The 13,013-nt window shown below is 47.6% G+C and overlaps 1 protein-coding gene across 1 annotated transcript in view; it reads right to left on the bottom strand.

Moving 5' to 3' along the window:
• Positions 1 to 11,000: 11,000 nt before the first annotated feature.
• Positions 11,001 to 13,013, bottom strand: part of SRD5A1 (steroid 5 alpha-reductase 1) — a 37,125-nt gene continuing 35,112 nt past the window's right edge. The window contains exon 5 of the mRNA XM_043489130.1: positions 11,001 to 12,732. Coding sequence (XP_043345065.1) covers positions 12,666 to 12,732 — 67 coding nt within the window. The 3' untranslated portion in view covers positions 11,001 to 12,665. The remainder of the gene's footprint in view (positions 12,733 to 13,013) is intronic.

The raw sequence follows: 13,013 nt of genomic DNA, 5'->3' as shown, positions 1-13,013 counted from the left end.
GTGCCTTGGACCCTGGGGAAGACATTCTCCCCTGAACCCAGCAGAGATGAAAGTCACAGGAGGAGTCTGAGAAGAGAGGCAGCCCGGCCCTGGAGAAGCATCCTTTGAGGTGGGCACAGCAAGCATAGTAAGCTCTCTGTCTTGCTAGATGTCAGATTTAGCCAAGATAGCCACTGGATGGTTTTTCCTCAAAAAGAATGGAGTAGATAGCTGATGACAGGCTGTGCACAGTCGCGGGACAGAGGAAACTGGAATGCAGGTGGTTTGGATGCAAAGCAGGTGAAAGGTAGAGAGAGAAGTCCCTGCCAGGGAGAGTGCCAACTGCTGCCGGGTCAAGCCAGGAGAAGCCTGGCATTGCACCCTGGAGGGGCGTGGGTGCTGGAAGGACTCCGAGTCACTAAAGGAACGGGACCCTCTGTTGGGCCTAAGGGACAGTCACTTGGGGTTAAAACAAAGAAGGCAGCTGGCAATCGTGAAAGATGAGTTTCTGGAATACCACCTGACTTCAGCCCCTTCAAGAGAAACCAGTCCCGAGTGTGGGCCGCACCTTGCACAACAGCACGACTCAGCCACAAGGCCGGAGGGCAGGATGAAAGCAGGCGAGGGCAGCGTGGGAAGCCTGGTCCCTCCCAGCCCTGGGCTCGGGGAGGGGAGGAAGGAAGGGACCTGCCACCTGCCCCCGGGGGCCGGGGAGAGCGCGGTGGGAATGAGCCTGGGCCCCCGTCCGGGGCCCGGGGCGGCTGCGGCAGAGTGATTTTGGCAGAGGGCACCCAGGTCTGGACGAGCGGGCAGCTCACGGGAGCCGGAGGGTTGGGCATCTGGGCCCCCCAGGGTCCCGAACCAGGAGGGAGGGCTGCCCTCTTCACAGAGAGAGGCTGCCAGAGGGGAGACTGCGGTCCCAGGGCCAGCCTCCTGCCGGGGCTGGGTGGACAGCACCGGGATCACACGGTGAACCTCAGCTTAGAGCTGGTCCCGGTGGGGGTGGGGAACTCACGTTCAGCTGGGTAAAACCAAGACAGTGGATTCTCCCCAGGGGCGTCGCAGAAGGCTCAAGGACCCAGGGACTCCTGAGTCACACTGGAGCTATAGACTTCTTTGGCAATCTTGGCATCATAGCCCACGGACACCCGTAACCTCATTGTTAGTGACGCTAGTTGGGGTTGAGTCAGCGCTTTGGGAATAAGGTCAAGTAACAGATCAAACAGGCAGATGTGTGAGTCCTGAGCTGGCCCAGGGAGGCGTTTCAGCTTCTGAAAGCTGCTTCTGTCGAAGAGGGACCCCCAGGGGACACCCCCACAGGTCACTGCGTGCACGCACTCACTTGCTTCCAAGGGTGCAGGTTTCCAAGACTTGTTATGGGTCTGAAAATACTCAGGCCAGCTGTGTTTGGCAATAAACTTGAACAACCTCCAGCCAGAGGCAGCGACAGGCACAGTGTCCAGATCGTCCATGTGAAAGCTACAGACCCCCTACAGGACACAAGTTTCATGTCACCCCATCCAGGCTTTCTCTTAAGCATGGTGCTTTTCCACCTTGGCTTTCTCATTGAGGGAGAAGCAACGTGGGAGTTGTTTTGTTCATCTAGCAGTGTGTTTTGAGCCCTGACTCCATCCCAGGTTCCCTACCAGGTCTCCAGGTGGATCTCGATGGATGAGCCCCTGGGGCCACACTGTTGGGAGGTGGGGTGGATATAATGGAAGCCACGAAGACCATGCTGTGCGCACATCTAATCCTTGGCACCCAGCTCCCAGGGCATTGATCAGCCTGGGGTGGATGGAACACTTGAGGTTGACGTCTCTGTTGACGAGGGCTGCTAGCGTGCTTCCAGAAAACATTTGGGAACATGCCAGAGATTTCTAGCCTAGGAAGGCATGAGATTTCTATCAGAGGAAATTGGCCTGCAGAAAGTAGGGAAGAAGAGTTAACCCTCTGGACCTTGAATGAGGTGGTTGGTGAATCAGCCTTCTGTGTAAATGACGAGCAGACAATCACCCATTTGATGTCTGAATAATTTCAGCATGTTAACAATCAGCCTCCTGGGGTTGTTGAATATGTGTCTGACAGCCTCATACACCATCATCCCCATAACACAATCTGCAAACGCTCCTCTGGTGCATCTGAGAGTGATTTCATGAGAAATTCTAAGGCACATGTTAAAAAATAAAATAGAAAATTACTCCTCTCTCCCTGTGGTTCGGAAGAGATGTGTCTTTACAGGATAAGATCATTTTTGGACTAGTTTTTTTAATAAAGAAAAAAAAAGAGGGTTAAATGCTGTTTTCTTTTTAAACACAGGACTTTAAATGCTTTTAATGAAGAGTATATTCTTAGTAAATGCTTTGCTTCTCTCTGGTCAAACCAGTTTGCATTGTACTTGGAGAAGATCCACATTGAGCAGTCCCAGTTTTAAATGATAGAAGAAAATGTAACAATGTTTAATGGAGGGAGATAAACAAGTTACGACTTCTGAATCTCACGGAGGAAAATGCTCATTCCGATTTATTACTTGACTAGCTTCAAATCTCTAGACAGAACAGAAGGACACTGTGAATAACGATGCTTGTGTGTGCATTCTATCCTCTGTGGTGGTGCCAAGCCTTTGAAAATAGAATTATTGTTATTTATCCAAATTGAAAATTTATTTTCTTTTCAAATACAGGACCTTAAATCTAAATTATGTTTTGCCTGCCAACTTGGACTGGAGTCTCTTATGGTATTATGGTCGTAGTGTGTGATAAATGATTCCCAAGTCCTTTAGTATCACGTTTTTAATTCAGCATGCCATGGGATGAAGACTTCTGAGCTTTGACAATGAAGGAAAGCTTTCACTTATTTTAAGTCTTTTAGGCAAGGTAAATATTAGGAACGTAACTCCTGAAATGCTCAAGGGTGTGTTTATTAAATTTGCGCTGTGAATGGTCTTCACAAAGAACAAGGAAAAAATTTAAGACATTCAATTACTGTTTATAGTCAACATTTCCTAAAATTTGGTAGAAATTCAGCTGAACTTTCAAACTCAGAATTGAGACTAAGGGTATGTTACAAGGTGGTTTTTTTTTTTGTATTTAGATAGATGGTATGTGGTGGGCCAACAGTGCTTGCTGTTCATGACCAAACAGTGATTAAAACATAAGACTGGGCTTCTCTGGTGGTCCCCCTGCAGTGCAGGGGACACGGGCTTGATCCCTGGTCTGGGAAGATCCCACATGCCAAGCAGCAACTAATCCCATGGGCCACAACTACCAAACCTGAGCTCTAGAGCTGGTGCTTCGCAACCAGAGAAGCGCCCCCAGTGCAAAGCCTGCACACCTTACCTAGAGAAAGCCCGCATGCAGGAGCAGAGACTCGGCACGGCCAAAACTAAAAAAGTCTTACAAAAAAGGAAGACATTTGGTCTTTAGTTAACATTAAATATTTGACAATCCAAAAAGAAGAGGGGAAAAGAAAATGGAAGGGAAATAGGAAAAGAGCATAAGAACGAAAGGAAGAAATGAAGGAAGAAATGAAAAAAGGGGTAGGGTGAGGAAAAGGGAGAGAGAGAAAAAGAAAAAAGAAAAGAAGGAAATCGCTTTTCCTCCAAAGCGGTCTCGTCAGTTTCCATTCCCGCCGGCCACGTGCGTGTGACTCTGAGTTGCTTCAAGTCCTCCCCGACACAGCATGGTCAGGTTCTAATCTGAGCCTTTCTATTACACGTGTGGGGGTCTGTTTGTGGTTTCCTTTAAAAATGCAGCCTTTCATGGCAATCCCCTCACCATCCAGTGGTTAGGACTCAGTGTGCAGGGACCCGGGTTCCATCCCTGGTCAGGCCACTAAGATTCCTCAAGCCGTGAGCTGTGGCCAAAGAAAAAAAAAGTTAAAGAAAAAAAAAATCAAAACACTAGCCTTTCATCTTCCACTTCTTGATGTTCACCATACTCATCCCCGCCCCCACATTTGTCTGGGGCAGATCCTCCTGACTCTCCTCCTGACTCGCCCCCCGGCTCCGGTTCCTGCCGTCTCCTCTGCATCTGGCTCATTGTGATGGAGCAACCACGGCAGCCTCCAGGCCTGACATGGTCCCTCTCCCATGCAGACGCCTCCGGTGGCCCTGACCGACGGGACTTTCTGTCCTGTGAAGGGTGCGTGGTGTCCTCTTCACACATCCCAGCCCCTCCCACTCCCCCTTTCTCACTTTATTTCCACCAACACTGGGCTAAATTTGGTCCCAGAAGCTTCCTTGCCCTTCACTCCTCTGGCCTCTACGGGTATGGGCTCGGCCCAGACTATTTCTCCCTGAATTGTAAAAAAAAAAAAGCTATATTCTCTGAGCAGATTGAGGGCTCTCTGTTCTTCTTCATTTCTCATAATGTAAACATCGCCTTGTATTTCCCTTCTGCACCAGACCTGCAGTATGCAGTTCACACGAGACCCCAGATCTGCTGGGGGCAAAACTGCATTGTGGGACTTCCCTGTGGCACAGTGGAGAGCAATCCACCTGCCAATTCAGGAGACACGGGTTCGATCCCTGGTCTGGGAAGATTCCACATGCTGCAGAACAACTAAGCCAGTGTGCCCCAGCTATTGAGCCCCTGCTCTACAGACTGAGAGCCCCAACTACTGAGCCCAAGTGCTGCAGCTCCTGAAGCCCTAGTGCCTGGAGCCCGTGCTCTGAAGCAAGAGAAGCTGCCACAATGAGAAGCCTGAGCACCACAGTGATGAGTAGCCCCCACTTGCTGCAACTAGAGAATGAACGAATGAATGAAGTTGCTCAGTCGTGTCCGACTCTTTGCAACCCCACGGACTGTAGCCTACCAGGCTCCTCCATCTGTGGAATTTTCCTGGCCAGAGTACTGGAGTGGGTAAGCCCATGCAAAGCAACAAAGATCAGCACACCCCAAAATAATAAATAATAAAATTATTTTTAAAACCGTGCTGTGCCTTTTATGTGTGTGTTCAGTTGCTCAGTCATGCCCGACTCTTTACAGCCCCATGGACTGCAGCCCGCCAGGCTCCTCTGTCCATGGGATTTCTCAGGCAAGGACAGAGGGGTGGGTTGCCATTTCCTCCTCTAGGGCATCTTCCCCACCCTGGGATCGAATTGCTTGTCTTGCGTTTCCTGCATTGGCTGGCAGATTCTATTACCACTGAGCCACCTGGGAAGCCTGTGCCTTTTAACCCCCTTGTCTAATTCGGTGCTTGGCCATGGTGGACCACAGGTTACTCCAGAGATGTACTGAGTCACCCCATCCTGGTTTTTCTCCCTTGGGGTCCATCGATACAGTGCCTGCCATCCATTAAACGCCTTCATTCAATGTTCAAGAACGGTCATCAAATCTCGAAGGCGCTCTCAGCAACCTGTGCTGCCTCTGATCCCCCAACAACGATGACAACGAAGGGAAGTGGGAGCCTTTCTAAGAACAGAATGGCTGTCTGCGGGGAGCTCTCCATGGTCCTGGGAGTCTCCTTGTGCATGGGGGCTCCGACGCAAGACACGCCGCGATTCCTGCCCGCCTTCTCCTCTCCTCCTCACAGCATCCTGACTTCAGTTTCCTCACCATCCAGAATCCACTGTCCATTTCTGTATTCTTTTCTTGTTTAATGAAAATATAAAAGAACACACGAAACCACAAAGTCAAACGTAGCCACCCAGCATGAGTATTACTACTTGAAAAATAGATGTGATGTATTTGCTTTAGATGTTTAAAACGAACAAGGAAAAGTACCCATTCCGGAACACTGAAGTCATCTCGATGCCCCGCTGAATTCCAGTCTCCTCTTGTCTTGGAAGATCAGAGCTCTTTCCTTCACACAGTCAAGGACTTCTGGGTATCCAATCATTTTTATACTTTCATTGCCTGGTATTCTCCACGGACACATTGTTTAGTGTTTCCCTCTCAACTTGAGACTCTGCATCACTCTCCCGTGATTGTTTTGCCCCTTGCTTCCTCCCTTCACCAGAAAGCTAACCCCTGCTTCCTGTCTAGTCTGAGCTCCCCTAGTTTCAAATGTACAATCAGATGTGGGGCCTCCTGCATGGCGCTGTGGTGCCCTGTCCTTGGTCTTCAATTTTCTAGGACAACCTTGATTTCACCTTCTACCTCTTCTATCAAATTCTCGTTTTCTGAGGTACTAGATTCATCTGATCATTTCATTTTCACATCTTATTGTCTTGTGAGTGTAATAATATATTTTTTAAGCTTGAGATGTAAGGGACATAACAATGAACTGCATATACTTAGAGTGTATAATTTGATGCATCCAGCTGTGGACTCCTCACATAACCAAGATAATGACCATCAGTCTCAAAGATTTCCTTATGCCCTTTTATAAGACCAACCCCCCCCCCCCGCCCCCGCCTGCACTCCCAGGCAAATGTTTATCTGCACACAATGAAGTTGGCACTCATTAACTGGCTTCTTTCAGCCAGCAAAATGATTCTGAGATATATTCATGCTGCTGTGGAGATCCATACTTTATTCCTTTTTAGTACTGGGTAGTATTCCATTGGATGGACACACAATAGTATGTCTAAACCATTCATCTGTTGCTGGACAATTGGGTTGTTTCTAGCTTTTGGCTATTATAAATAAAACCGCTGTGAACATTCATGTAAACGTTTTGTAAAGATAAATGCTTTTATTTCTTGAGTAAATGACTGGCAGTGAACTATCTGAATCATACAGGAAGCGTACCCTTAACTTTTTAACGAGCTGTCACAGTGCTTCCCAAGGTGGTTAGATCACCCCCCACCCCATTCCCACTAGCAGTTTGTGAGGGTTCCTGGGCCTCCACATCCTTGCCAAGGCTTGGTTGCTCATCCATTTTAATTTCAGATATTCCAAGAGGTGGGTAGTGGTGTCTCCTTGTGGCTTGATTGGTGTTTTCCTAGTGACGAAAGATGGTAAGCATCTTTGTATGTGCGTTTTGCCATTTGCACGTACTCTTTGGTGAAGTGGCCATTCAAACCTTCTGCCCATGAAAAAATATTTAAAATATTTATTTTGAGATTTGAGAGGTCTTGACATATCTGGATATAAAACGGCCATCGGGTGTGGTGTGTAAGCCTCCATCAGCCACCCAGCCCTTCACATCATTGAGTCACATTTCAGTGCGTGATAACCATCCCACACATGTCCACTCATCTGTGCACGCTGAGTTGCCCAGATGTCACAATTAAAAAAAAAGAAAACATTTCCCTTTTGTTCCTGCAATGAGGTTTTCTCCAGAACCGTTTGCTTTTCATGCCAGCGACTTTTCTAAGTGTCTGGTGATTCTTGGTCATCAGTTCACACCTTTCAAAGAGCACCAGAAGCAGAGCAGGAGCTGTCACTGAGGGGCAATACCACCCCAAGCAGGTTCCCACGCGGCCCAAGGCAGACGGTGACAACCACCACGCTACACGGGATGGCTCCTGCAGACCGAAACGTGGAGGCCTTCTTTCCTAGGATGCCACCATCTGTTCGCTCCGGCTCTCCCTGGAGAGCCCTCCAGCCCCGCGCCCACCATGTGTCTCCCCTGGGGAGGAGCGCAGAGCTGATTTCTGGGCTCTGCGCCCTCTTTATGGGGATCTGTGCAGTTAGCCCCCCACCCTCCCATCAGCTCTGGCATTTAGGGACGACCACCATCAGAGCCCCAGGTGGTGCGAGTGGTAAAGAACCCGCCTGCCAATGCAGGAGATGTGAGACGTGGGTTCGACCCCTAGGTTGGGAAGATCCCTTGGAGGTGGGCATGGCCACCCACTCCAGTATTCCTCCCTGGAGGATCCCCATGGACAGAGGAGCCTGGCGGGCTGCAGTCCACGGGGTCGCAAAGAGTCGGACACGACGGCAGTGACGGAGCACGCATGCGTGTCACAGCACCTCTGTTCGACGTGACCTGTCTCCTTCGCACACAGGCTGTGGATAGGCTGCAATGACTCAGCCTCATTCTCCTGAAGGGCCAATCCCAACCCTTAAACTCCCCCACAGGGGCTGTAACGGCGGTCAAGATGCAGCAGAGGGAAGTGAAGCGTATGTTCAGCTTATCATACTTCACTGGGAACTTCTAAGTGTACTCCTAAAAACAGAAAACCATTCCGAGGTGCTCAGTGCCTAGTCGTGTCCAGCTCTCTGTGACCCTTTGGACTGTACCCCGCCAGGCTCCTCTGTCCATGGGATTTTCTCGGCAAGAATACCAGAGTGGGTTGCCATTTCCTCCTCCAGGGCATCTTCTTGACCAGGATTGAACCTGAATCTCCTGTGTCTCCTGCATTGCAGGCGGATTCTCTAACTGCTGAGCCACCAGGGAAGCCCCAAATCACCCCTAAGGATGCTTAAAAAAAAAAAAGGAACTCTCCTTTCCAGATCACTATAGAAAGTAAACAAAAGAAGCTGCAAACAAGTAATAAAAGCATAAAATGTGATAAAAGACAGAACATTCAGTGTAAAAGAACATTTCACTTAGTAAAAGAATTTGAGCTTTCAGTGGCAAAGCCCATTTGTTAGGTTGGTAAAGATAACTAAAACAAAAGAATTTTAAAAACTTGGAATGAGGAGACAGGCAAACAAATGCCAGATGAACTTATCAACAAAAAGAGCTTTGTGGGCACCTTTTTATCAAAGTAGAGTTAAGGTAACAAGCATTCAGCAGGTAGATGATCTTATATTGATAACAGGTACAGATTATAGAGTGGAAAACTGTGAAAAACAATAGCAACAAAACAGAGCAAAAACCGTTTGAAATAAAAGGAAAATGTGATCTGGAAGAAAAGGTTGAGAGAATGTTAACAGTATAAATACTATATCTGAATTAACTGCAGAAGAAACATCACCAACTTTTAAAATGGTGTTGTATTTTACAAAAAAAGGTTTGAGGCTACAAAGGAAAACTCAAATTCCTCAAAGGAGAAATTGCACAGATGATAATCTCCAGTACACCCACACATGGGGAAAGAACAACAAAATGTTTAAATCAAATCCCCCCAAACGGTTGAAAAGTAAAAAGCACCACTGCAAACAGAAAGACTTGTTCTCCGAAAACATGTGGATCAGGGGTTCCACAATAGTCCAGTGGTTGAGAATCTGCCTTGCAATGCGGGGCACACTGGTTCGATCCTGGCCCCAGGAAGATTCCGCATGCGTGCATCACAGCTGCTGAAGCCAGAGAGCCTAGAACCCGTGCTCCCCAATGAGAGAGGCCACCGTAATGAGAAGCCTGAGCACCATGCTAGGCAAAGACTGCACGCTGCAACTAGAGACCCAGCACAACCAAGAATAAATAAGCACATAGAAATGTAAAAGTTAGAGTAAAACAGGCAAAAAAGATAAGCACTGAGAGTAACCAATGAATAACTACAAGATCAGAATGTCCAAGGGAACCTAGCCTTAGTCTGTCATCTCCTCTACACCTGCTGGGAAATCCTTGTCTTCCTTTTTCATCTGTGTGAAGTGAATTTGAAAATCTTAGTAAACAGAAAATTAACAAAAACAGCAAAGACATGATCCCAAAGGCTAAAGCAAAAAACTGAACAATAACCACACAAGAAAATAAAAGTGATCAAAATAATAATTCTGAGTTAGGCATTCCCGTTAAGATTACACAAAAATCATAGCAATCACCTCTATTATTTAATCCTGCTCTTGAATGTCTTGCTAATATAAGCAGCAGACAACAATACCAACAGCTTCAAATATTGCAAAACAAGAACTAGTTAAGGTATCTGAGAATGGTACGTCGCGAAGCTGGAGAACCTGAGAGGAACAACAACAAAAAGCTGGAATTCATAAAATAATCTTAGCAGCATGGCTGGAGGAGACTGAGCAAACTCCAGGAGACAGTGAAGGACAGGGGAGTCTGCAGTGCTGTAGTCTTATGGGGTCACCAAGAGTCCAACATGACCTAGCAACTAAACAAGAAGCATGGCTGGATGTGACAAATACAGAAGCATCAATGTGTGGGTGTGTGCTCAGTCATGTTCAACTCTCTGTGACCCCACAGACTACAGCTCGCCAGGCTCCTCAGTCCATGAGGTTCTCCAGACATGAATGCTGGAGTGGGTAGCCATTCCTTTCTCCAGGGGATCTTCCCTACCCAGGGATTGAACCCGAGTCTCCTGCATTAGCAGGTGAATTCTTTATCACTGTGAATAGCTTTCATTCATCCTGGTTATAAAATGTACTTGGGGACATAGTATCATTCACACGAAAGAATAAAATATCTAAAAATAATCCTAGCAGAAATGCATAAAATTTATACAAATAATGTTACAGAGCTCTACAGCGAGACAGAAAATATTGGGCACTATGAAATGTAAGGGCTTAACTGGTGGCTCAGACTGTCAAGAACCTGCCTGCAATGCAGGAGACTCGAGTTCGATTCCTGGGTCGGGAAGATCCCCTGGAGAAGCAAATGGCAACCCGCTCCAGTATTCTTGCCTGGAGAATCCCATGGACAGAGGAGCCTGGCGGGCTACAGTCCATAGCGTCGCAGAGTCAGACAGGACCGAGCACGCGCGCGCGCGCACACACACACACACACACACACACACACACACGAAATGCTAATATGAGTGGGAAGGAGACTGCAGGGCTGAAAGTCACATTACCGTCTGAACTTCTAGTGTGAAGAATCATCCACACAGAAGAGGAACAAAATGACTGAGCCTCTGACGGTAATTTTATTAATCTCCTTTATTTTTGTAATGAACACATTAACGAACTGTCATAGCTTGCTACATTACAGAGTCTAGTAAATGGAAGACAGGCAGACAGGCAGACCGAGATCTCTTCCTGTGTCAGTCACAGAGCCGGTGGTGCCAGTGAAGCAGGAACCGTGCGTCAAACCACCACTGAACCCCAAATTCTGGTCACTCAAAAAAGCAGCACCGACAGACGCAGAACTCCCAGTGGGCCCCTCTGACAAGCCTCTTTCTGGCCAGGTATGCCTTCCAGAACCCAGGGCCCAAATCAGTTAAGGTTGCTCAGATTTCTGAGTTTTCCAGAAGACATTCTAAATATTTACAGTTTTATGGTTTCAAGTAGTTATTCAGTCAGAAAAAGGTCCAAAGTTTATTTGATCATAAAGTTTCCCTGCAAGAGCCTTCCAGTTTTTTAGGTAAAATGAAGCACAGAGTTTATTTGATCATTAAAGTTCCCTGAAAAAGCTTTCCAGTTTTAGTTAAAATGAAGGACAACCACATCAGGAAAAGCTTTTTGAAAACCCTAAGAGACTGCAGCAAATTGCTAACACCGAGAATACAGTTTCTACGTGAAAACTCATGGGGAGGGAGCCCCTGGTTGGGAAGGTGAACCAGAAGGGGAGAGGGGGGCTGATCCGATGGGGTGCCCAGAGGTCCGGAGGGCAGGGGCCAGAGGGTGTGCTCCCTGCCTGGAGGCGCAGCTGAAGAATGCCTAAGACACAACGTGGTGAGTGTTGGAGTCCCGTCACTCAGCATGGTCAGCGACTGTAAGCGAACATGAACTCTCTCCACGCATCCGTTCCAGTTCCCAGCTCTGCAAATTCAGCAGCAATGGAGGAGAGGAGGGGATCTTCTCTGGGTGTTCACTACATCTTCACAGCAGAGACTCAGCAGCCTTCCAAAAGGGGAGGCTCCTTTGACACACCCGGCAACACCTAGCAAATGTTATTATTATTGATCTCCGTAGAGTTAGGAGCATCGAAAAAAAGAAATTCTGCTTCAAGGTGCAGGTGTGCAATCTTGAGAAGTACTTTAAAAGAAAAAAAAAAAGTGCCTGAAAAAATTCCAATTCTACCTCAAAGGAGGAAGGAAAGCCATCCCAGGCCAGCAGCTCCTGGTGAGGGACCCGATGGGAGGGCTGCCCTGGGCACCTTCATGCCCCCAGCCGAGGGCCACCAGGAAGTCCTCCTGTGGGGGATACAGCACCCTGCTCCTGAAGAATGCCCCTGGCGCGCTGCCTCCAGTGAGGTCACCTAGTGGACCAGGCCGGAGCAGGTGCCAGAAGCCTTTGGTATCAGCTTCCACTGGGCCTTTCTCCAGGCCCAACTCCTCTGCCCACCCAGCACCTAGTTGTGAAAGGTTGTGGGTACACCGTGGGTACCCAGAACTGTCTGACCTGGCGGGAGGAGGGACATGAAGACAGAAGATGCCTCTGGCTTGAGGGGGGAGGGGGATATCACCTTTGACCTTAAACTCATGCAGTCGAGGTTGTGTAAGGGATACAGGAATGTTTCAGTTCATGGAAAGTGAAAGTGAAAAAAGTGTTAGTCGCTCAGTTGTGTCCCACTCTCTGCGACCCCATGGACCGTAGCCCACCAGGCTCCTCTGTCCATGGGATTCTCCAGGCAAGAATACTGGAGTGGGCTGCCATGCCCTTGGCCAGGGGATGTTCCCAACCCAGGCACCGAACCCATGTCTCCCGCACTGCAGGCGGATTCTTTCCCATTTGAGCCACCAAGCCCCACTCCATGGAATCAGACCCCAAATCAGAGGCGTTCAGATTCCTGATCTGGTTAGTGCGCAGCGTCATACTTCAATTTGTGATTTCAGTTTGATTAGACTGTTATTAGGCAGCGTACACATTTGCTAAGGGAAAAAAATCCTAGAGCAAATCTTAAAAAAGATGAAGTACCAGAAAAATTTCAAAGACATCAATCAGTTCATTGACACGGTCCCAAGAGAAACTTCATCAAAAAGCTTCAAGTCAAAGATAATTCCACTGACAACAAACTTAAACCAAAAACGGAATCATGATTTTTCTGAATTTTGGATAATCTTCAAATTTCTCATGGTACCACCTGAAATAAGACAAAAAAAAATACATTAAAAAAGTTACTTTTCTCACTGAAACGTTTGACAGATGCTAACAAAATGGACAAGTCTCCTCATAAAGGGATCCTGACCTTTTTAAAAGTAGTAATACAACAGTAGAAATGAGGAAACATACTCCAATCAAAAAAGTATAGTAATAAAAATTCTGGCATCTCAGGTACACAGCTTGACTTGGTCGGTATCATGGATAGCTAAACACATCTGATGGTACAGCCTGATTCGAGAAGATGTGACACCTATGATTCAC

Source organism: Cervus canadensis, chromosome 16, assembly GCF_019320065.1.
Source record: "Cervus canadensis isolate Bull #8, Minnesota chromosome 16, ASM1932006v1, whole genome shotgun sequence".
Taxonomy (NCBI): Eukaryota; Metazoa; Chordata; class Mammalia; order Artiodactyla; family Cervidae; genus Cervus; species Cervus canadensis.
Note: the sequence above shows the minus strand (reverse complement) of the source record. Positions and strands in the feature narration are given on the sequence as shown.